The 26,121-nt window shown below is 40.2% G+C and overlaps 1 protein-coding gene across 1 annotated transcript in view; it reads left to right on the top strand.

Annotated features, from left to right (window-relative positions):
- The first annotated feature begins 1,291 nt into the window (after window positions 1-1,291).
- The window catches only part of LOC137172173 (glutamate receptor ionotropic, NMDA 2C-like), a 68,072-nt gene continuing 43,242 nt past the window's right edge, over window positions 1,292-26,121 (top strand). The window contains exons 1-3 of the mRNA XM_067576461.1: window positions 1,292-1,438; window positions 12,383-12,755; window positions 14,805-14,903. Coding sequence (XP_067432562.1) covers window positions 12,399-12,755; window positions 14,805-14,903 — 456 coding nt within the window. The 5' untranslated portion in view covers window positions 1,292-1,438; window positions 12,383-12,398. The remainder of the gene's footprint in view (window positions 1,439-12,382; window positions 12,756-14,804; window positions 14,904-26,121) is intronic.

The following is a 26,121-nucleotide window of genomic DNA, read 5'->3' as shown; positions in this document are numbered from 1 at the left end:
AGGAGGGGTTGCGCTGAAGTGAGCGAGAGGGAGGAGAGGAAGGGAGGCAGGCTAAATCCTCACACCATTATTATCAGGACTCACATGCAGCCCCTCAGTGAGAGGAGATAGAGAGAGAGATAAAGAAAAGATGGAGTTAAAGAGGAAATGGAAAGCGGGATTACTGGTGTGACAGCACCGGCAGATGAACGGCGCGACGGTGAGAGAGAGAGAGAGATACTCTGGTGGAGAAAAAAACAAAGAAACAAATCAGTGCAACAGGATGAGGACCTGCTAGTGCACAGCCGGCCCGACCCCGCAGACCTGCCATCTGTCCCGCTGTTCTCTCCGTGTTCCTGACGCTCCCGCCGTCAACCAACATCTGGATCACTTCGCCTCCATATGGGAAAGAGGGTGAAGAGGGAGGGGGGCCCAGAACCAAATCTTATCCTCCCCTCATCCTTTTTGATCACACAGGACCTGAAGAGGCACATCATCATCAACTGAGGGGATCCCTTACTGCGATGGAGTACCATCACCACAGGGGCTGATAACTGGACAAAAAGAGGGAAAAACTTTTGCTCCAAAGATGCAGAGAGTGTGCTCAGGACCTTTCTTTATCCGTCTGTGAGATTTTCTAACTTCCCATGGATCTGTCGTGTCTGTTACCCCCGAGCAGGGAGAGGGAAAAGGAGACAGAGGAGGTGGAGAGGGGGAGAAAGGAGGAGACAGCGGGGAAGCGCCGCCGCTGCTGCTGAAGTGTTACCGGCGTTTGTGCTCCTCCGCTGAAGAGGCATTTTATCACTCTTCCTCCCCCCTTCGCTCCTCTCCTCATCCGACCAGCGGGGAGCCTGAGGGATACAGACGGAGAGCTAAACACAGTGGGTTTATGCACATATGCACACACACTCTTAACACACAAACACTCCAGCTGGCTGCTAGTCTAGGGGCTCCCGCACCTCTCGTCGTCTGTCACCCTCCTTTTCCCTCACTTTCCTTTCCTTCTCTCTCCCGTTTTGATGTCCTGTCTTCACCTTCGTGACCACTTGTAAATGCTGTCACTGTCACAGAAAAAAAAAAAAAAGAGAGAAGTGAGAGAAGAAAGTGAGGAGTTAGAATGAGAGAATTTTAGGAGAAACAGTGAGATCGCTGTCACGTTGTGAAGTCCTCCAGGGGAGTGTGCAGACATCCAAAGCTGCCAAACACACACACACACACACACACACACACACACACACAGTCACTGATAATTCACACACACGCGCTCTCACACAGAGACTTGGTCTAAATGCGTACTCCTACAGGTGCTGAGAGGGGAGAGAGGCAGGTGAAAACCGGGTGAAAAAAAAGGAAAGAAACAGGAATAGAGAGAAAGAAAAGGAAGCAACATTTGGAGGAAAGCAGCCGGGGGAACGATGGAGCAGCAGGAGTTGAAGTTGGATGACAGCAGAAAGCGCAGGTAAGTCTCTCTCCTTCACACTCTTAGTCTGTCAATCTGATCTACTGTCAGGAATTCATAGTTTATACATAAGTGGGAGGGACAGACAGACAAAAAGACTAGAACAGACACATACGATTGCAGTCATACTTTCGATTTTCATAAGTGAAGGGTTTCCTCGAGAGAAAGCTCCCATCTGCTGCTGACAGAAACAGAACAGCCAGTTGTTACTATAACAGGAACTATTTTAAGAGGACATATTAGCATTTTTCACTCTGAGCTTTGGTGGTTAACTGCTTGTTTGGAGTGTGTTTGTGTGTGTGTGTGTGTGTGTACAGTCCGTCCATACATGCACTCTTACTCCAATATGACTCATTTACTTATGGATTATTGATGATCCAGTTGCAGTGTTTTACTGTCGTATCAGTTATCTGGTAATGCTCATTGATTTGCACCATAAGCTGCATGCAGCAGCTCTCATTTTTCTCCATTAGTGGAGGAAGCCCTCTGCTCCAGTTTACATATATATCATGTTGCAACACCATGTACCACAGTTTCTTTTAGATGCACAGTTCATAGTTACATAGACAGTGGTTCCCAACATAGGGTATGGGGCCCTCAGGGGTCCCAAGATAAACTAAAGGGGTCACAAGATGATTAAAAGGATAAAAGAACCAGAAAATGACTATGCAAAAAAATTGTTTTTATTTACTTCTTTTAGGATTTTTGTCTGATATTTTCATTCTTTTGATGAAATACTGGATAATTTTGACCTCTTCAGCCTTCTTAAAATCCTTCCTGAGGCTTTTAGATGCACAGTTCATAATTACATAGACAGTGCTTTCCAACATGGGTTCCCAAGATAAACCAGAAGGGTCACAAGATGATTAAAGGGAAAAAGCATATTTCTTGTATGCTATATTTATTTTTAAGGAATTTGTCTAACTTTTGCATTTTTTAATGAAGTACTGGATATTTTTTTTTTACCTCTTCAGGCTTCTGAAAATCCCTCTTGAGGCTGCAAACTGCTCCACTTTACATATATTATGTTGTAACATCATGTACCACAGTTTCTTTTAGATGCACAGTTCATACTTACATAGACAGATGTCATAACATTATTAAAAGAAAAAGAAAACATACTGTATGTCTCCTACAAAGAATAATTTTATCCAATTTTTTACATTTTTGTTGAAATACTGGATACTTTTCCCACTTTGGGATTTGCTCCAGATTGTGTATTTCATGTTGCAACATCATCATCACAGTTTGTTGTAGCTGCTCACAGTTATATATACCTGTGGTTCCCAAAATGGGGTTTGAGGCCCCCTAAGAGGTCCCAAAATAAATCTGAGTGGTCACATATCGATTAAAGGGATAGTACAAGAAAAAAAACAACAAAATACTTCCTGTTAACAAAATTATATTTATTTTGTTGTCTAATTTTGGTAAAATACTAGATGCCTCATGTTGCAACATCATGTTTCACAGTTAGTTTTAGCTGCTCAAATCAGTTACATAGACAATTGATTCCCAATTTGGTTTAGTCACCAAAGCGTCACAAGGCAATTAAAAATGTTAATACAAGACAAAACGTATTTCTTTTACACAAAATATTATCGAAGTACTTTGACTTTTGTCAAATTTTAGGCCTTTTTGTGAAATACTTGATACTTTTGCTGCTTCAGGCTTCTGAAAATCCATCAGATGAGACAAATTTAGCTGTTCACAACACACATACATACTACACCCGTCATAAGGGATAGTAATTTTATTTTAAGACATCGCAGGCCAAACAGGTTAGAAACCGCTGACATAGATAATTAGGAATAAATGTGTTTGCCTATGTGAATGATTGCATATTTTGTGTGTTTGTAAGTGTGTAAAATGTCTTTTTTAAGCAAGTACAGCTGCAGATTTTTATTGCTTTACATTTGAGTGGCAGGGGGCCAAGCCGATCTAGAAATGCCCCCGTCCCGTCAACGTCACTCATCTCCACCGATACATCCGGCCTGCAACGATTTCCTGTAAAGCTGTCAAATCTTTATGTGTGAGAGCAGGAACCCACAGAGAGATGCGGTTGCCATATTAGCAGTTAAAACCCTAATTATGATAAATTTATGTGGCAGGCATTATGTGATATGTTTCATAATAAGCTCAGAGGTTAAGCATGACACACTCATTTATTCACATTGTGAGTTTAATTTGTATGTGGAAGGTTTATTAGCTGTGTGCGTGTGCTTGTGTGAGCTGCATGTGTAACACTCACAAATCAACCCGTGCTTCTACAAGTCATCCATAAGGAGGAGAGACGGAGGGATGGAGGGATGAGAAGAGGAGAAGAAGGGTGGAGCAGTTGAGCTGGTTGACGTTGACAGAGTGGTTCAAGCTCCATGGCGGTGTTTATACTGTCATATTCACCACCATTAATGTGACTGTTTTAAAAAATGACTTCAGAGATTGACTGGAGTCTCATTAATCCAAACTGACTGATTTTTTCAGAGTAGTGACTTGTATTGAAGTCTTAAACAATTTATAAAATTTTTTGCAAGGTGTCCACAAGCTTAATATAGAGTAGCACAAAAACCACACCTGATCAACAAATTTCATGCATCTGTTGCTCATAAAGTTTGTTAATGGAGGAATGTTGAATATATAAAATCACAGATGTGAATGTGTAGCCTGATAATCAGACTGAATTGCCATTTAGTTTTCACTCTCACACATGTTATATCGCTGACAAAAAAATCTGGGCAGTGATGGAAAGTGAGCTTCTTAGCAGCCTATCAGGAGAAAAAAATGCCAATATCAGGTGTGTTAGTAATAATTAGCAATGTTTTAGTCCATCTCTCAACGCTTTCCATGATTTTTTTGGCCACTTGGGGTGGAAACGCACTGTAAACACAACATTAATATATCATCACCTTTTGAGTTGGTATGGCCAACTTGTTTGCAAACAGTTTGTATTTAGACATTTATTAGAACCGGAGCGACATTAGCATTAATTTGGAGTCATATTTCTGGCAATCTGATGAATGTAAGTCCAAAATATACTCTCCACCAACTCCTGGGGAAGTATCTGGCTCTTTAGCTGCTAAACGCTCTGCTATGTTCACCAGCTTGTTGCAGAGATTGTTTGTCTGCCATTTGGTGCAAAGCAGGTAGCGTAAAGTGGGTTTTTAAAAGAGCTTATTTGCGGCAATTGGAAATTATGCTGATGAGAGAGGTAAGAGTGAAGCAAAACAGGAAAGGTGAGCTTTGAAGAACCAAAACACTGAGGTCAAAGATGGTAAAACGTTGAGGGGAACTGCAGAGTTAGTGTTACACATACACATACGATCCATTGCTAATGTAAAAATATTGATAATACTTCCTTCCTGCCACTTTGGGCAGAAGAAAAAACCCTGACATATCATCACCTTTTAAGTTGATATGTTGAACTTGTTAGCCAATAGTTGCTTATTTCCACATCCAGCAGTTAGGGAGCAATATTATCATTCATTTGGAGTCGCGTTTCTGTCCTCCTGGTGAAGTTAAGTCCAATATTCACTCTCTTTTAGCTCTGTTTTTGCTCTCTACCAAATCCTGATGGGAATATCTGGCTCTTTAGCTGCTAAATGCTCCACTAACAGTCTGTTTGCCGTTTGGTGCTGAGCAGGTAGTGTACAGTGGGATTTTAGAGCCTGTTGCGGCCGAAAAAAGTGCTACGGGAGCGCTGAGAGTGAATTAAAACAGTAGCTGGACAGCTAAACAATGAGCTGAAACTCACTATAAAGCTTTGCAAAGCTGAGGGGAGCTGCAGAGTTGGGTGATAATTCTCTGGAGGTTGATCACTATGAGTGACACCTCTGATATTACACACTGTCATTTGATACATTGGTTTTGTAAAAGATATTGATCATAGCTGCTTTAAGTAAAAGAAACACAACTCACCGCCATAGAGTGCATGTAAAATCCAAGATGGCATATAATATCTGCTGCCAGTGGTGAAAGATACATGGCAACAGTCATTTTTTCATACATCATTAACTTACAGGTGTCAGAGCTAAGCACAGTGAAGTAATTCTTGCATTTTAAATTCAGCCAGAATACCAGTATCAGAAAATAATGAAATCATTGCTGCAGAATAAATTTTCACACTGGGATTTCTTGGAATGATCTCAAGTCTGCATAAATGAGGCTCTAGAGAATCCTGATGTTTCATGCAGCTGTCAGAGCACCGTTCCTGCAGTATGTTGATGAGAGAAGACCGTCTACTACATTAATACCAGCCCACTAATTCAAGCTCCCTAATTAATGCAATCAAATCAGTTTGGAAGGTGCGGTTAAAACAAGGTTCAAGCCAGACATGTTGATAATTCTCTGGTGATGATGCTCATCCCATCAACTAGATCCTCTCTGCTCATTTCCTCTCCGCCCCCTGGGGACTCAGTACAGGGACTCCATCATATTCTAGCTAAGTCGTAAAATGACTGAATGTTCCCCACTGTATCTACTGTATGTCCCAGGAGGTATATGAGACTGGAAGCACCAGCTGTACATGTGGTCCAACAGGTTCTCTCATAATATAATAATAATAATTATATAATAATTATATTTATTTTCTCTATTATTATGACATTTAATTATCTTTATAGACACTTGAAAATGCAGCAAATTTATTAGCTAACGGACAAACAAGAGTTTAGGTTTACACTCCTTTCAAGCAGTGAACTATTTTTTAGCTCATGAAACACCTAAATCAAGACCTGTCATAGGTCTCATGATCAGAGAGGTGAACAGATCAATGAAAGAATGATTTTTTATTTTTTAGGATGTTTCATTTTTTAAAAATGGTCACAGGCCAATAAGCTTAAACGAGACATAACCTGCTTTTTGTGATTTTCTGTTATTTTTACACTGTTATAATGTTGGATGTCTATGTTAAACATGGTCAAAGGTAAAAGGTCCAAAACTTGAGATGAATGTATGTAAAAATGCTCCCTGAAAGTCCAAAGCTCAGGCTTCAGCCTGCTCTGAACATTTAGTTTGTTACCCCTATGTCCCCATTGAACTGACGTTGGATTGTTTGCCCATGCCCACAAACAGCCTTTGTTGCTAAGATTGTTCCACAGGTTGTTCATGTTGTCCACTCGCGTATTTCGGATTGGTTTAAGGCTCAAACATGTACGGATGCATTTGAGAAGTCTGACTTCCACTGTTTGTTTATGTTGCCTTTTGAGCCAACAGAAGTCTGCAGAGGGGCAGCTTCTGGAAGCTAACCAATCAAAACAGAATTAGCTCATCAGGAGGGGGGCCTTAAAGAGACAGGAGCTAAAATGGCCTGTTTCGGACAGAGGCTGAATTGAGGGGCTGCATAAAGGACCAGTATAAGATAAATAAGGGTTTTTTTAAACTGTAAATCAGGCAAAAATATACCAGTAGAGCCCCAGAATAAAAATATAGACCTGGAAATTAGCTTGATATGTCCACTTGAAAATATTCAGAATTGCTAAATAACTATAAATTTCTTTTAGAGAGCTATGATACATTTGTATGGCAATAGCAAAGTATGTTTTTATCATTCAATATATCATATTTGAATAATCTTGAAAGCTGTTAAAATCAACCTGCAACCAATATGAGAACCAACCAGTGGAGTATAGGAAAGGCTGCTCTGTTGTTACAGGTTTTCCCTTTTTTCTGTCAAGTCTTTGCTTCCCTCATTTGTGTGCACTGTCACACAGTACTCCCGTGGTTCATCTCTCCAATGTTCTATCTTGTGTCTTCAAAAACTTATCACTACAGCTGTATGCTAAGTTTTCATTAATAGTACACGGTTGGATGATTTTTGGATGTGTGTGTGTGAGTAGTCATGTCGATGCTGACACATGTACAGCCCTACCTGAGTCCCAGTGAGCGAGGAGAGACTTTATCCCTGATGGCAGAGCTGCACTCCATCTGGAAATCTACATAATGATAGAAATCCTGTTCATGCACCGCCACGCTCACTCACTTGATCTGCACACGTGAATATAATTTTGGAAAATAAGTGTGCATTATTTTATTAATCTTTCTCTCGCTGCCACTGTGTGAATCTTTTTGTATGTATTTAAAATAATTTTAAAAACTGTTGGCAAAAGATGGCAGTCTGCTGGTTGTTATGTGACGTGTTTGTGTGTGATTGAAATTCATATTCAACACATTGTGGCTCACATCCTTTCTATGCCATAATCACACTCTGTTACAGTATATGGCTGCTAATCTGGAGCAGATGCACCCACTCTGTCAACTTCTGAACCACCACCCCCACCACACACACACCCACTGCTAATCTGAGGTGCCATTATGCTGCTTTTTCCCAGAGATTACACTATTAAACGAACACTTGATACAGCCATATACCATACCATATAGCCATACATTTAACTGGTTTGATTTTTCCTGCATTACTTAAACATTTAGAGGTCAGTCAGTGCACTTAAGTGGTTTAAAAGTGAACAGTTATTTCCCAAAGCATTTGAGTTAGCATTTAGGGTATAGGGGGGTATTTTAGTAGTACTAATTTTTGTTCATAATAAAATGACTCCAGACATAACACACATTTTTCTTCAAAACATAGGTTAAGAAAGATCTATGCTCCTCGCCCTCCTTGCTTTCAGTTCGAACAGATGATGATTGATGCAGACAACCTATTAAAAACCTTAACCTTGTTACGCTCTGCACCTCAGCCTGTCTGAACTTGAAAAACAAACAAACAAACTGCTGTTCCTTTGCTTAAAAATTAAAAAAACAAAAACAAACAAATTTTACATCGGAGGAAGCAAAGACGAAAGTTAGCGTGAGAAAAGGCATCTATGGCGTGAGATTGTGAGAACTTTGTCAGTTGCATGAGTCTCACGGCCAAAATGTCAAAGACTTGGCAGCTCTGAACACATTAGAGAACTATTGATATTTACCAGTATCCAGGAGGTGCTACTTGGCCACCATTTCCATATAATCTTAATTTTCAAATACTCCCCCTCTAGGTTCCAGCGACATGGTGTAATTACTGTGTACGGTACTGTGTATGGTTATAAATCTATCTCAGAATATGAAAATATTCTCATCCACAGACTTTAATAATGTTAAGCAAAAACATCTCTCAACCCTCAGGATATGAAGATGTCTCTCTGTCAACAATATTAACTCTGTAATTCTGTAAGGTTGTAGAATTAGCGGCACAGCTGTGGTGGTGCATAAAAGGGTGGGTTGAGGTTAGAAATATAATCTGTTTTTCTGCTTCAGCTGTACATGGAAGTTACTTTCTTATTTTGTAATGTTTTATTGAACAGATTATTAGTGATGAATCATTTAAATACTATTTGTGGAGATCAGTTGAGACAAATAAAGTGATCTCAGTGAGTCAAAACAAACAATGCCAGGATTTACAAGAGATATAATGATGTAAGTCAGCCCACTACAGTGTATAAAATGTTTATAAACCACCTGGGGGATCTGCTTAATCCCATTTCAGATTTTGAGATGTGGGTTTATTTATGTTTACCCTCCAATAATCCCCTGTGTCTATTTAGACTTGATAATATATCCACAATGGCCAAATTTTCAAAATGTCACTGTATGCAGATGACACTGCTCAATACATTTCTAATATTATCAGTGGTGTTGCACAATCTAAGAAAAATGTGCAACATCATTGACTTTTTGCAAACCCAAATATCTTGAAGAAAACATCACTGTGTCTATAAGATTGTGGAGCCAAACATCATCCTCATAACATACTGTTCTACTTATCCACTTTACATTTACTCAGCCATGCACTCGGCATGAATAAAAACGGAAAATATAGGAAGAGAGGGCTGGTCTGATTATTACTGCGGTTGTAAGAAGGTTTTTTAAACTCTGTCGCTCCAGTTGCACCAAATCTGAAAATGAGATAAGAATCTCCTCAACAATTTAAAATTGGCTCTTCCACAGCATTTCATAGAAGTATTAAACTGATTTAATTTTCTTTGTGCATAAAAGATGGAGATTGATATAATAAATCTATAACAGTAATCTAAGAACAAGGCACACTCTCTCCCTCTGTACATGTTTAATCTTGTGGCGCTGTGGTCTTTACTTTAATCTGACAGCTTTCAAGTCAGATTTTAAAGTGTTGAAAGTGTTATAGAAATGTTAAGATCGCTGTTGTAACTTTTACGTAAAAGCGTCTCCGGTTCTTATTCAGACACGAGACCGACATGTTGAAGTGCCATCAGATTAACATAAAGGGGTGCATGTCAGAAAGGCTTAACAGAAACACACAGATCCATGAATTATTCCTCAAAAAAGGCTGCTTCATATCCGTCATTCTAGCTTTGACCATGTATTGACTGAGGTATTAATCTGTTAGCAGCATCTATGACAGGGATTGGATTGTCTCTCAAAAGTTCAAACTGTATGTTTATTTCTTTGGGCACCTAAAGCCCTGGAGTTTAAAAACCTCATTAAGATGGATGATTGATATGCCAGGAGCATGAACAGTAAGGAGGGGTGGGACACATTTAACCCTGTGTTGCTTTGAAAGAAGCTTTGAATCAAAGCTAGGAGGTGCTGTTAATTATCAGCGTGTCTCTGATGGCCACAGATGAGACAGACTGTCTATATAAAACCCTGTATCAAATATGGGTGTGTATGTGCAGATCTTTATTTGCTATAAGAAAGCCCACCTGCCTTTATCAAAGCTTCAAAGGTATTGATTCAGTAAGGAAGGATCTTCAAACAGCAAGCCTTTGATTGAAGTGGCTTTATCCAGATGCAAATGTTGAAGGTAAAATTGCTGTGAGTTGTATGGTGGATGCACACCAGATTTTGTAAGACAAGGTTGTTTTGTTTTTTTGTCTTCTTCAAATTGGGTTTCGGAGACATCTAAACAGTTTTGGTACATTATCTAGGTATGGGTTTCATGTTGCATTTCCTGTTCTGTATATAAGTCCCTGTGAAATGACAGAGCGTCTTTAGCTTCCATAATGTCACATATTTCTGAGTGAAAGTGTATATGTGTGTGGGGTATAATTATAAAGGGATTGTCAACTCGATGGCTTGAACGTGGGTATGACTTGGCGTGCATCAAGTCTCAGGAGAACCAGACAAGACTTGTTTTAAAAGTTGCTTCCACCCACATCTCCGTCAACCACCCTATTAGATCTGGAGGCAGAAACCAAAGGAGAAATTAGTCAATTTGACCACTCTCTTTTGTAAAAGTAAAGATTTCACCAACAGATATATGAACACACACAACTCAAACCCATAGTATTGCTCCACTAACCACAACAATCCACAAACTAATGAAGTCAAGTGTGGTTTTATATGATGGAGGGGGTTAGCCGGTTGCACAAAGCACATTTGATTGGATAAATTTATAGTCGCATATACCTCCAAGTGTAGGATAAGTGATCAAAAAAAGAAAAGAGAGGGATTTTGATATTTAAAAACTTAAAAATGCTTTTTTGGCATAAATGTATTTTTCATTTCACCAGATCTTTAATGTGAGAAGAGCAGGGGGATCTAAGGATAGGCAGTGTCGTGTTTTGTGCCTTGAGGCAAATTTGTAATTGGTGATATTGGACAATATAGATAAAATTTACTTGAAAATTGTTATATTTTCTAAACTTGAATGTTTGTATTGAACTCAGCTGAAAACACACATATTGTAGAAAAGCTACATAAGCTACATACAAACATTTTTATAATAAGAATGTATTCAAATGACAGTGTGTAATGTCTGAGGTGTTGTTTGTAGTGATGAACTTACAGAAAATTATCACCCAACTCTGCAGCTCTCCTCGGTTTTACAGAGCTTTATAGTAAGTTTCAGCTCATTGTTCAGCTGTCTGACTACATTTTTACTGTTTTGGTTCACTCTCATTGCTCTCATAGTGTTGTTTTCAACTGCAGCAGACAGCTGTTTTCAGAGAAAACGCTATTAAAAACTTACTGTACACTACCTGCTCAGCACCAAATGGCAAACAGACACAGTTAGTGACTAGCTGGTGAACATAGTGGGACATTTAGCTGCTAAAGAGCCAGATATTTCCCTCAGGATTTGTAGAAGTCAAAAACAGAGCTAAAGGAGAGTGAATATTGGACTTAAATTCACCAGCTGGACAGAAACACAACTTCAAATGAATGATTATGTTGCTCCGTAACTGCTTCTGCCATGAACTTCTGTTAAACCTGCTTTAAAGTGTTTTTGAAATGTCTGTGATATAAAATCACTGCGAGGTTAGTGTGTGATCACCCTCACTAATATCCTCATCGTGACTGTCACTGAATTTCGGTGCTTACAAAAATGTGTTTCCAGTTGGTTTTGACAATGTTTGAGGATATAATTAAATTCAAATGAAAGCCACAAAAACTGCACATAACAGCACCAGTACGTTGGTTTATGAGTATGTTACCTACAAATATGCAGATTTCATCAGCAATTAGTGTTGCAGCTGTTTCACTTGTTGTATTTTTGTGGCTTGGCCGATGGCATCACACCACGTGGAGAGCGAGGCCGGCTGAAGTAATGTAATGTAATGTAATCCCAGTGATGAGGGTCGACGACCTGTGTGACAGTTTTGGCATCCCGCTGGCACTGTGTGTGTGTGTGTGTGTGTGTGTGTGTGTGTGTGTGCTGAATCAGAGATGTGTAGAGATGGATAAGTGATTATAGTCATGATACTGGATCATGGAGGATTACACGCATGCACATTTGCACACATACGTAGTTTCACCTTATGACACAGGAGTCTAAATGCAGGGCTAATACTGCCATACAAAAGGGTCAGAGAGAGAGACAGACCAGGAGAATGAAATAAGGGATGGATATGTACTGATGGATTATGAGGTATTATGTCAAAAATATCATAAACGTAAAGCAGCTTGTATATTTGACTGTTGCTCTCTTTCTTTCCATTCTCCCTCCCTCTCTCTCCCTCTTTCTACCCTCCTTTTCAGGCAGTAGGCTGCCATCATGGCCATACCCAGGGGACATCCTTCTTCCTCTCCTTGGCCTCCTCTCTTCCTCCTCCTCCTCTTCCTCCTCCTCCTCATCTCCTCCCCGCTCCCCCTGCATGCCCGGCCGCTCCTCCTCCACCCGTCCATCAACGTGGCGGTGGTGTTCAGCGGCTCCAGCTACCAGAATGAGGTCAGAGGTCGTCTCAGTGGGGAAAACTTTGTTGACTTGCCCGTGGTGGTCAGCCCCGTGACCGTGCTGGTCAACGACACCAATCCCCGTGACCTGCTTACACGGCTCTGCGATACTATGGCAACAGAGAGGCTGCACGGCGTTGTGTTTGAGGATGATGTGGGCTGGGGTACTGGCGCTCAGGTAAAAATGATTTATGCATTTTTGGGTTTCCTGATAAAACATCCTCTCTAGGGTCATGGTGTTCAATCACCCACATCCAAAGCTGTGCAAGGCAACATTTTTATGTAAAAAAGCATCTGTCCCATCAGTTTAAATCACAAAGAAGAACTAATTGAGATGCCAAGCATGTACTATCTTTGCTCAAATTAAATTATGGTGTTTGCATGGTTCCTGATCGTAAAGGGAAAAGAAGTGACATCAAATCGTAAAAGAAAACTGTAAATAGTCTTCTAAAGACCAGGGGAAGGAGCACTCAAAGTAGTAAAATAAAAGTAAAATGAATGTAATTTGTTATTTCCACCGCTGACTCCTGTCAGAAAATAAGCAGTTTAAGTCTGAGGAATGTTTGAAGTTACATTACGTGAGTTTTATTTATGTCATCGGATCAGACAAACCTGTTCTTTGAGTTCAGCTACATGCAAAATTGCCTGGTCCACCTTAAAAACATGACTGAATACATACACTTTGTCCCTGATGATTAAGTAGCATGAGCTGTTCTGGAGCTTTCGACAGTACTGTATATTGATCTTGCTTGGCAGATGGATTTTGCCCAATTGTCATGGGCAAAATTATTCAAATATCCATTTTTTGAGCACTTTAAAAGCTACCCTGCGGACTTTTCTTGTAAACAAACAAAGATTCTGTTTACACTCAGTGTTACTTATCAAAATACATTGTGTGTACCTTTTCCACCCTCATTAAATTTATGCAAAGCCATTTTTTTAAATAGTTTGAAACCTGCATTGTTTACATCTATATTTACTGGCAAGTAGTCTTCTTCTTACCTCTTTTGCTGGTGCATTGCTGTGAAAGTGTGAAACCATTGGCAGGAGTGTGTATTATGAACAACAACCAACAAAACATGGACCCGCTTATAGAAACATTGCTCCATAGTGCTGCTAGAGGTCAAAAGCTGGACACTTCTTGTCCATGTTGTGTTAAAAATTGAGACTGAAAGTTGAAATTAATTTGAAATTAGGTCAAATTTTATTTTGTGATAAGATTAAACGTTGCAGAACAGTTTGACCCTTCCAGTTTCAACATGGCTATCAGTCAAATTTTATAATTTAATCTGAATTTAAAGATAGAGTAAGTGATTTGGGAGGAAGATTGTTTAATACACTTTTTGTCAAATTCAGCAAATATCTACTCATGGTCCGCTAGCTGTCTGTTCTGTGTGTGCGCTGACAAAAAATCCAGTGTCCATACACAGCCGTGACTCTGTAAATGAGAAAAACAAAGTGGCTCGGACCGAATCACGCAACACTATTCCAGCCAATCAGCAACAGGACAGGGGGACGTCATCAGAGCAGCTGTCTGCGTGAGGACATGACAGTCTTCCGTCTCCAGCAGCCATTGAATGGTGAGGGAGGGCTGGCGAACTGGAGAGAGAGAGACTGTGTCCAATTCACATAGAAAGCGTTTTCTCATGGTATGCTTCCATTTTATTAAATTAATCAATCCACACTGAATTCGAGACAGTCTCATGGAGATCCCCCATGGGTTTTATGCTCCGAGTCTGTTTCTGTTGCATTTAGTGAAGCGTAATCTGAGCAGACAGCTGGTCAAGTAACACAAATATCCCACTTTATGTGTGTTTTCAATTTATTAACTGTATCAATGAAACAATGAATACAAAATAAATAAAGAAAGTTCTGCTGTCAGTCAGCCCGGTGAAGGCAGTTTGTCCAGAGGCTGTCCTCTCAGCTCCCCAGGAGCTGCAGCTGACAGACGGCTGCTTCTGTGGACAGAGATGCTGAACGCAGGTTGAGTGAGAAGTGGGGAGGCCGCAGAGAGAGAGAGAGTGTGGATGGACCGTTGTGCTCATATGAGGCGAAATTTATTTTTCTGCTCGTGATAAAGTGTGAGAGGAACAGAAGTGACTCTACAGCTGACGCATCGCTCTGGAGAAAAAGAGTGATGCGTCATGAACTACAACCTCATGAAAATTGTGTTGCTCTGTGATATTTTAATTCATGCAAACATTCAATCTGTCTGTTTGGTCTTCAGGTGGCTGAAGTGGCACAGATCCTGGACTTCCTCTCCACTCAGACAGCTCTGCCAATCGTGGGCATCAGTGGCGGCTCTGCAGTTGTCATACCATACAAGGTACTGTCAAAATAATAAATCATCTCAGCATTGGCGCGTCGTTACCCCGAAGCCCTAACTAGTCCTAGAGCAGTCTGCCTTCTTGCTATGTCACTGCAATGACACAGAAAATATAACCCAAAAGTGGTGAAATAACATGACTCACATATAAAGAGCAATTAAGAAGACAAGAAAAAGATTCTAGGAATAAGATGAACAACAACCTGTAATGTAAACCCTGTACCCACCTTTCACATCCTCCTGTCTTAGTCAGAACTCTTCCACACCGCCGTCATTCAGCTTAAAACAACTTAAGTGGGTCAGAGCGGTGAAACCTACTTTGGCAAGCAACTCACTGCATGCAAATATTTGGATATGAGCAATACAGATGGGCGAATTATCAGCGATGACTGTAGCCATCGACCCTCATCAGCTCCTCTAATCCTTGGCTGGGAAAAGTCTGAGTTGTGGGAAGGGAAATTTTGCAAGGGGAGACAAATGCTACGGGCGATCTATGCCTCAATCAATCATCCCTGCGTACTTGAAGAGCAGCAGGTTTTTCCTGCTATGATTTATCATGTATCTCACTGATGAATGAAGATGAAGGGCAGTGAGCTGTGTAGTTAGATTGTAAAGAGGAGATTGATGACATCAGACGGATTCTTAATCTATACTTCTTTTTCTACTTTTGAGTTGCAAAATGGCTCCATCCCTTCTTCCTCTCATGCTCCACGCTTCCCCTCCTTCCTTTAATCGCTTAACTGTCATCATCAACACCTTGTATTTATAGAAGCAACTCTCACACATAGAAACACACATGCAAATGAACACCCTCACATGTGAGTGCACACACGGAGCCAAACGGGTGCATTCCTACACTGATCCAGCACAAGAAGCATCTAAACTGAGCTGAGAAGTGTAGCTCTGTGACTGCGAGTGCTGGATATCACCCTCAGGCAACATTTTGTAAACCATAGCATGTATTTATCAGCTTCCTGTTAATCAAAAGGTATGTGCAGATGTCACGGCATAGATGAGTATTAAACAGAAGGAGTTGTAGCTGCAGGAGGGTGATTGATTTGCTGTATTTTGATGGTGGAGCAGGAAAGGCAGAGTGAGTGAGTACGAGACAGAGAAAGGCGAAAGATGCTTTGATGAAGCTTGGCTGACAGCTGCCTGAAGGCGGTGTTTTACTGTCTCACAGATAAGTTTTCTTCTCCTCCGCTTTCATGAGTAAAACAGACGTTCTTGTTACCCCCGCTCTTTTCCTTTTCTCTTCCATCATCTTGTGCTTTTTTTTTCTTTATTTCTGTCTCTGTCCACTTCTCACCTTGTGTCATTTCACTTTAGCTTCTCTTCTCCTACAGTTTTACCATTTTCCCTTCATCACCTTTACTTCTTGACACATTTAAATCCAGTTTTTTAGCTTCTTTGTGCGCCGACTGAATCCATTAAGGATGTGGCTAGAAGCGAGAGGCCTGTGCTCCCTTCTGCTCTCTCTGAGCTCCAGGACCCCATTAAACTGTTAATTAGACCCTTCAGGAGGTTGAAACCCCCCACAGCTCTTATCATTCACTCAAAACTCAAACCATTCACTTTACTTTTCCTTCTACTTTTCTATTTTGCTGCCTATTCCTTGTGTAACTTCTCTCTTCCCCCCCTATCCTTCCCCGCTGCACATTCAAATGGCAAGGAGGTGTTCATATTTACCCCAGATATGCTTTTGATGCTCATCTCAGGCAGTATTTCCACAGTGCAAAGTATCCGAAATGAAACTTTGCCCCAAAATATTTGGGGCAACGTTATCAACAATCTCTGGTTTGTAATTTGCTGAAAGCTGATCACGACTATCTCAGTCTGGCTTATTTAACCCCTCTGCTTGACAGTAATGAAAGACAAAGGCGCAGATGGGACGTTATTTATCACACAGACAAGCCCATAAGTGTTGAATGACAGTTCTCTATATAGCACAAAGAGTAAAGCACTCTCCTCTGAGGTCTGCCTGTCGAAGGCCTCATTCACCCCTCCTCCTCACACTCCCCCTCGGTCTCGTTCTCTCTCTTACGCACTCCTTTGTTGTCAGCAAGGAGAAAAAAGCTTGTCAGAGGTGTCTTGCACAATGGGACAGGTGGATTGGACGGAGAAAGACATATGTGTGAGTGCATGATTCTCTTAGGGGATAAAAGAGCTCAATAGTGCTTGATTATCAATAGCCTGATGATGATGAATATCTTTGATGGCAGGTTTAAAAAGAAGCAGCAGCCGCCCGGGCCGCCTATTTATGGTTCCTGTCTCAGTGATCTCTCCATGGCAGACAACAAGGAAGGAGGGAATGAGACAAAGATGAAAAGATTGAAGGGAGGAGAGGAAGTGTGTCTTTTGTCAGACGGCACATATATCAAGCAAAGGTGAAGAGGAGGAAATGAGAGAGCGTGAGGAAGGGCTGAGAAAAGGCATAAAGACTGTTCAATAGGGCCTGTGAGGAAAAGAGAAAAAATATTGTAACATGTGTCTTGGAGGAGTTTAAAATCAGAGGTTGAGTATGTTTTCTCTTTGTGTGTGTGTGTGTGTGTGTTCCTTGCAGGCTGGCTGTGAGTTATTGCAGTGTGCTGGGTTATCATTAGAGGGTGCTGCATCCAGATGTTGAGTCATGGGAGTAGTAGAGCAGGAGACGACAGGGAGGAGAAGGAAAGGAGATGAGAGAGGGAAGTGAGGAAGGAGGACACTGGAGGGCTGCAAGACACACAAACAGGATGTGGTGGGTAGGAGGGGGGACAGCAAAAAACTTTAGGGGTCATTACATGCTTCTTGTGATTTCCTGTCATTTTTATACTATTATAATCAATGTCAATGTTAAATATGGTCAAAGGTCCAAAACTTGAGGTGAGCATGTATAAAAAATGCTCCCTAGAAGTCAAAAGCCAGAGATTCAGCCTGTTCTGAAGTGCAAGTTAGTGCTACCTCCTCCTCATGATGACATCAGATTGTTCGCTCATACCCACAAATGGCCGTTCGTTCTGTAGTCTTCGTTGCTAAGGTTGTTCGTGTTGTTCACTTGCATATTTCAGGTTGAATTCCAGCTCAAACATGTATGGACATATTTGAGAAGTTTCCATTTTAAGTAAAGAACAAGAAAAAGAAATGAAATCTTGCTACTACTGGTTGTTTATGTAGCCTCCAGAACCAGAAGCTAACCGATCAGAACAGAGGAGGCTCATTGGGAGGGGGGCCTTAAAGAGACAGGAGCTAAAATAGGCTGAACTGAGGGACCACGTAAACGCTTAGTATAAGATAAATAAGGTGTTTTTAAAACTGTAAATCATGCAAAGATATTCCAATAGAGTCTGAGAAAATGTAGACCTGGAAATGTGCAGTTTATTTTGCAAAAAATTTCACTGTCTGATAAATGAGTATTCCAATTATGAATGCAATGATTATGATAATAATCTTATCTTGAGAAAACCATATATCTCTGGTGATTTTTGGTTTTCAGATACACTACATGGCCAAAAGTGTGGACACACAAACATTACCCCTGGGTTGGCCACTGATGTTGAGTGATAAGGACTGGTTCGCTTTGGTGCTTTCCAGTTTATCCCAAAAGGTGTTGGATGGGGTTGAGGTCAGGGCTCTGTCAAGTTCTTCCACAAAACGGGGAAAAACGTTTCTTTATGGATCTCACTTTGTACTTTGTTTGGGGTGTTGTGCTGAAACAGAAAAAGTCCTTAAACTGTTGAGTTACCTCAATGAGATCAGCAGTACTTAGTGCCTAATGTAAAAGTGCACTAAAGTATGTGAACAGGAGTGTCAATGGATTACTTTCTTTTTTAGCAGTAGTAGCAGTAGGTCCCAAACACAGCTGTTTTAGGAAAGGGACTGCTCCCATCACAAGCATGTAGCGGGCCAAATTTGTATTAAAAATAGTAGCTGATGGAATAAAAGACCTCATATACGTGGATGTACCAGTTCTAGGGAGGTTAAGAGTGAGATTAAGACCCTCTTTACTGTCATTTCTCAGCGCTCACATACATTTAATCAAAATTTATCCTCTGCATTTGACCCATCTTATAGTGCAGCGCCTGGGGAGCAACTTCAGTTCTTATTGCCAGTGCCAGTTGTCAGGGACACTGGCAGGAGAATTAACCCCAACATACATGTCTTTGATGAGGTAAAACCTCTTCCCTGGTGGAAGCAAATTTAACTTCCTGTGTAAAAGGTACTGAGAGTCCAATAAATTAACCTGAGTTTTCTGTGCGGCTCTGAATTGATAGAAGTAGCAAATATTCATATTGGCACTGTTAACTTTGTGGTTCTGAGAAAATTCACCTACCTACTACAGAGATTTATAAAAACCTTTCAAAACCCACTGGGCTATCTCAAAAATGCATTATCACCAAGCTTCAAATAGGGCTGAGTTTCTGAATAGGTGACATTTTGGAGATAAATTATTTTCACAGGACATATAAAAGAGAATAATTGCTCGTGTAAAACCAATGGCGTTTACTCGTTAGTAGTTGTTCAATAATTAGGGTGTAGTAAAACGGAAAAAAAGAGATTCATTAACTAAAGATGGCAACTTGCATCTGCTGTAGTGAAACACAATTACTCCTCACTGTTTTTGAAGGAATACATAGTGAATATTTGATCACTTACAAACCAGTTTTTGTTCATTACAGTTACTAACAACAAATAATGAGCGATCGTGGTAGACGATGATTAAATCTGAAATAAACAAAGCCGACAGCTTTATGTGTTTGCCAGTAAATGGGAACAAAAGTGCCTTTTAAGTGTACACATGATGGATTTTTGAGGCAAAGACACTGTTGAGCTTGAGTATTGGAGCGTATAACGTCATTTATTACAATTTGAAGCTGTCAGTAGAAGATTATATTATAGGAGTTATAGTCTCAGTCCTTGCTGAAGTCTAAGGTCACACATTGTTTGTGATGTTGGACCGAAGTGATGCAATGAGTCAGACGTCTCTCATTGGATCACAGTGTAGTTTCTGTTTTTGGGGTTTCTGTGGCCAGACTGACCCCCTTTCTCTGTTTGTCCTTCTGTACTTCTGTCTGTGCTCTCCACCCCCTCACTTCTGGCTCTCTCTTGGCCTCATGGTCCAGAAACCAGAAACTCCATAAACAGGTCATGAGAAGCCCAGAACCGCCACACAGTATTCCTGCTGGAAATGTTTTTTATCACTGGGAATGAAAGTACGTTAATAGCCAGGCCACCTCCGAGTTTCACAGCATGGCCCAATAATTTCAATAAAGCAGTCAGTCAAACTACTAATGCTGTGGCATTAAGGGCCAGATTTATTAAGAAAGTGGATTTGCGGTGGCAATCTGTGTGTATTTAGCTCCTTATTTGCGAAGGCAGTAGCTCATTACTGAGGTAAATTCAAACGCTCACTGTAAACATCTGATTAAAATAAAGTGCAGTTGCAGATTTTAGTGATTTTACAGTTGATGGTCAAGTTCAAATTCAAGATTATGTAATAAAAACAAACCACAACACTCTGTTCCCTGTTTGTTTGCTCTTACAGTAATCTGATATTATGTTCATTAATAATTATTGCCTCTCTTTCCTCATAGTAATTGTTTAATATGCTCATATTTGATTCGTGTTCCTTTTCATCAACACAATGTTGCTTCTGGCTCATGTAAATCCCATTTGCATCATGTTTACGCTTGGAGAACTTTCCCTGCAAAACTGGCTGTTGTAAATTGCGTGACTTTAGAAGAATACATAATCAAATTCTGTTAGCTTGTCCACCTATTCTTTGCATAATCATCCCTTTAAATGCATGTAGAATAAGGAGAGAGATGTATCTTGTAAACAATCACTATATGACACACAAACTTCAAATCCAGCCTGCTGTGACTTCTTGATAAATACATCACATCCACGTCAGAATGTGTTACACAGTGTAGAGTCAAAACGTAAGGAAATTATTCATGGAAGTGGTTGATTATGTATCAATGGCTGAAAATTTATCAGTTAACCACTTCTGCCAACATAAAGAAGACATGAAAGATACACATGACAGAGTCCAATTATCTATTAAAACAAACATATGTTGACATCATGTGACAATTTTTTTGCACTCTATGAAAGGATTGTTTCTATTTAAAAAGTCAGTTCACCCACATTACTGAAAAAATTACTGGCCTACTTCCCACCAGTGGTAGCTAACCATTGAGATAGTTTTGGTTTGATGTTCTGAGGTTTTGAGAGATATCTGTCTCAGATTCCCGGTCCCATGCAGGACCATAGCAACCAGTGAGAACACTGAGGTCATGGTCCTTGCTAATATTTTCACGAATTTGAAGGGTTTAATGACGAAGAGTTAGCATTGTACGTTTACATGCCATATTACAAATGTTGGGTTTCAAAACATCCTAAAATGTGATTGTTTTGGGCAAAAAAAAGAAGTAAATTCAAAGGGATTTTGTATTCTTCGCAGTACATAAAGTATGTGGCAGTAAACAACATTTAGACCAAAATGTAGGAAAATATTGTTATTTAATTTTTTGTTTTTTACATAGTTTGGGCCCATACACTCACACACAGGACTTGGACTAATTTGGACTAATGACCTCTAAAATCATGGCTGGTCTCATTGAAAACTGTTGACAGTTCAGAATAACCAGGACTCTCCCAGGAAAGAGAAGTTGCTGATGATGTTTTGAATTGTAATGCATGTTTTTTTTTAAATCATTTAGGTGAACTGATCCTTATAATTTTAAGTGTGTTGCTTAGCTTGTGTGTATAGGCTGATTTCAGCAGGGTGACCCTGTGGTTAAACCGACATTAATGTACAACTCACACGCAAAGGCTCACTGTAACCACAGTACTGTCTGCAATCGCATAATACAGATTAACCCCCTTTATATATCCTTCCATTGAAAACTCTTTATAGTGGGGTAAAAACCTCAAACATCTGGTTCAGGATGCTTTTTGGCTTGTGTATGTGTGCTTCACTGTATGGGCGTTTATCCATCTTACTGTATGCGCTCTATGCTAAGAGAACAGTCATGGTTGTGAGACGGACACTGGTGACATTTAGATGGCAGTTTACTAGTCACAGGGAGTAACCTATTACTCAGCCCATGAAAACAGTTGTATAATGTCTCCTGTGGCTGTGGAAGATCTTTGTCAACTCTGAGAAAATCTCAGTTTAGGCTTGAAGCCTACAAATATTTAACAGAGGGCATTGAAAGATCAGTGCATTTAAAAGGCAGAGAGGGTCTATCAAGTTGCATTATTGGAAGTGTAAAATACAGTGTTTTTGTTTGATGCATAGGGACTAATATCAGGATATCTCAGCCTCTGCTGCATTATTTTTGACCATTCTGTCAGTCGTTTCGTCCACCACAATCTTATAGTTTGATGGACAAACTATTTGATGGACTGCCATCACATTTTGTAAAGACATTCATGGTTCCCAGAGGATGTCAGCGTCAACAAGTTGACATTTGTGGTTTTCGGTGAAATATCCGAACAACTATTGGATGGATTAGCATGAAATTTGCTACAGACATTCATGTCTCTCTCAATATGAATTTAATCACTTTGGGGATCCTTAACTTTCTGTTAACATTTCAATATATCCAGTACTTTGACTAAATACTCTCTAAACTAATGACATTCTCATCATCTTCAGCTGTACTATGCGTTTAGTGCTGAATAGCAAATATCTAAGTAGCATGCTAACAACCTAAACTAAGGAGGTAAAAACTGTAAACATTATACCTGCTAACATCAGCATGCTTGTGTTATCGTTGTGAGCATGTTAGCATGCTGACGTTAGCTCCACAGTGCCTCAGTCGTTTATCGCTTCACAGTACTGCAAGTGTGGCTGTAGACGTAGTCTCTTATACCCCATTTGTACCCTGCATCAACATGTGATCTGTATCTGGATGTTATATGAATAAGAAAAAACACACATTAATGCAAGATGTCAATGCACTCAGAAAGCATAGTAATCGGAATGCAGTCGGATCGGCCAGACCACATTTGGAGGTGGTCAGGTTCGCATTGTGATCAGATCCGTGGAGCGTGACGACATTCACAAGAAAAAAAAATCGGTCCAGTAAGTTGAAAGCCTAGCTCCGCCTTTTCCTGCCAACTGAAGCAAGCTCTGGAAAAGATAGTACACAAGTACACATTGAGATCCGTTCACAATGCGGTCACAATTGAGAAAGTAAAAGCACATTTTAATACCAGGTGTTCAGTAAATACAAAGACCCACAGATGTCGTTATCCAGATAATGTATCCAGATATAAATCACATGTCAATGACAGGTGTAAATGGAGCCCTGGTCATTTTTAATCTGTCTCTTGCGAAATCCTCAATTTTATTGAAGTTGAACACAAAATTGTTGGAGATCCTCTTTAAGTTAAAGTAGCAATACAGTCATCTACAAACATATAATTACATTCGAATTTCACTTGATTGAGAATATGTTCACTTATATATACTTTTATATACTGCTGGCAGTGGCTTTGTATGCAAAAACTCAATTTAAAAGTAACCATGGCTGAATGTAGTGAAGTAAAAAGTACAAGATTTGCCTGTGTTCCCATTTTTGAGATGGAAGCTTGCATAAATGCAGCCTTTAGAGAGTGCAGCATGACAAATGTATCGGAGTCCACGTGTGTGAGCGTCTGTGTGTGAGTGTGCGACCTGCTTCCTGTTTGATCGGCACCAATCTTTCCACTGAGGGGAGGTATGGCACAGAGTTCTCCCCGTGGGAGGAGAGGAGTGTGTGAGCAACCACCATGTCCACCGTCCTCCTGTCACATTACCATACGCTCCTGCAGTAGGACTGCTAATTACGTCTGTGTGTGACAGCCACACTGCCAAGGCGGTGCGAACAAGACGGCTGGGAAGTGGAGGATGAGAGTGGGGGAGGGTGAACTTTGTCTTTTCATTTGAGTGCGTGTCTGTATGCGTGCGAAAGGGTTGGACACGGAAAATAAGGTAATTTCGTTGTAATTCGTCCTTGATATCACTGTGAAGAGGACAGTGGATGTCTTTCAACTCATTTGCCTCTGACTTTGTTTGATTTTTCACAATTTAACTGCAAATTGGATAGTGATGCAACACTGATTGGCCCGGGGAGGGGGTGTCACCACATTATTTGTTTGTTTAATAGCTCAGACACAACTAATTGGATTTTAATGATACTTCTTCAAATGATGTATCTCACCTCTCCTCCGTCATATCAGCTGAAGTGGGACGCTACAGTTAACCAGGGCTGCCATTCAAGTGCCATTTTTTATTTATTCAGTGACAGCCTGACATGGTTGTGTACTGCTATTTTTACAGCTATTCTGGTGCGTAGCCCAGTCAGTGGTCTAGTGGAGTTTCAGCCTCCGGAGGTGAGACTCAAACAAACCCAGACTGAGATGAAACTGCTAAAACTGAATGAAGAAGAGTCTAGATGTGATATTCCTCTGGTATTCCTCTGGCTCACAGCTCTCTGGGGGCTTTGCAGAGCCTCTGAGCTGTGGGAGAATGAAGAGCAACAGGAAGGAGAGATGACAGTTAGTCACATCTGAGACGAGAACAGACTGAGAAGATGTGAGACCTGGTCCCAAATGGCACTTGACAGTTTAACACTGTCTGCTGTCTTATGTATGATATCTGCATACGTGTGTCAGTGTATTTTGAGATTTCCCAGACTTATAGGCCTATTTCCTCTCTCTAGTTAGTGTATGATGATGCTGTATAGTACATAGATGTAAAGAAAAAGAGACTATATTACCCCAATCTGTGCTCTCTCGCACAAGCTCCCTTTCTGTTATCCAATCAAATTCAGAGTATTACTACTTGTATTAAAGCCCTGCATACTTTTGCACCTGCTTACATCACAGGTCTACTTGTGCCCTACAGCGCTGTTAGGCCTCTTAGATCTCCAAACTCCAAACTATTACAAACAGGGACAGGGCTGTGACTGAGCCTAAAATGTCATATTGATTGACTTTTGTAAGTGTAGACTGAATGCAGTGTACACTTATTATGTCCTCAGTTTATGTTGATATACATATTTTTGTGTCAATCCGTCCAGTAAGCATGGTTTTGAGGATTTGAAGTCTACAAATTTGGGCTAAATTTGGTTGAAAAGCAATCATTCAAGCAGTCTTAGACTTATACTGTAAGTGTTCTTTTACCTCCTTTAAATGACTGTGTTTAAACATGTATTAGGACCTACTTCACACTGAAATATAGTCATTCAAATGCTATTGAAACTACATTATATTGTATGTAACCTAGATATCCAGAAAACTCATCCAATTTCAAATTGGACCCAGTTTGGTCTCAGATATCTAGGCATACAGTATTTGACCTGCAAATCACAGAATCAGTGCTTACTGAATATATACCTGATTCTCAGGTTTAAAGCACTCTTATTATTATTTTATATAAATTTTATATATTTTACATTTGGTATTCATTTTAATACTTTGTTGTATTATTAAATAACTAACTCGATCATGTAACAGTAAGGTCACTCATATTTTCAAATTTTCCTCTTCTTCTCAATCATATATTCTACTTTATCTGAATGCCGTGTGAAGGACATAAGTGCTGTGAACTCCAATAACTTTCCATCTCAGCTGTTAACACACAGGCATACAGATAGTATGTATGCAAATGTATGCTCTCTCACACACACACACACACACACAAGCAGATACAACATCGGACCACCCCTTCTTGACAGAAAGAGAGCAGCAGGAGTGAGTGTATGCAGTTCACAGACACTTGTACCAGATTGAGACTGAATATAGACAAAAGCTCTGTCGTAAAATGTGAACATCTGTAAAGGTACAAACTGTAATTTGAATATTCATGGTAACTGCTCCCTATAAGACACATCACTCTGCATCTGCATCTTTATTGCAGTAGGTTGCAAGTGAGTCTTTGACAGCTGCATACTATATCACGCCCAGTAGATTCAAGTTTTAATGCTTAATCGTTCATATGTTTGCTGTAAACTGTTATGGTCTTTCAAATGCTGCATTTTAGGACATCGTGGATATCTATGAAGATTTGTAAACCCTTCACAAAGCTGATTCAAGCACAGCTCACTCCCCACTTAGTCATTTCTTATTTCTGCACCTTATTTTTGTCACCTTTCATCAACTTAATTGGTTTTGGAAGGTTGTTATACTCTGTTGCTTATGTGACTTTTAACAGAGGCAGTTTTACAAGTGATTGTCAGCCTACTGA

This window comes from Thunnus thynnus, chromosome 20 (genome assembly GCF_963924715.1).
Source record: "Thunnus thynnus chromosome 20, fThuThy2.1, whole genome shotgun sequence".
Classification (NCBI taxonomy): Eukaryota; Metazoa; Chordata; class Actinopteri; order Scombriformes; family Scombridae; genus Thunnus; species Thunnus thynnus.
The sequence above is the reverse complement of the archived record's forward strand: the minus strand, read 5'-3'. Positions and strand labels throughout refer to the sequence as shown.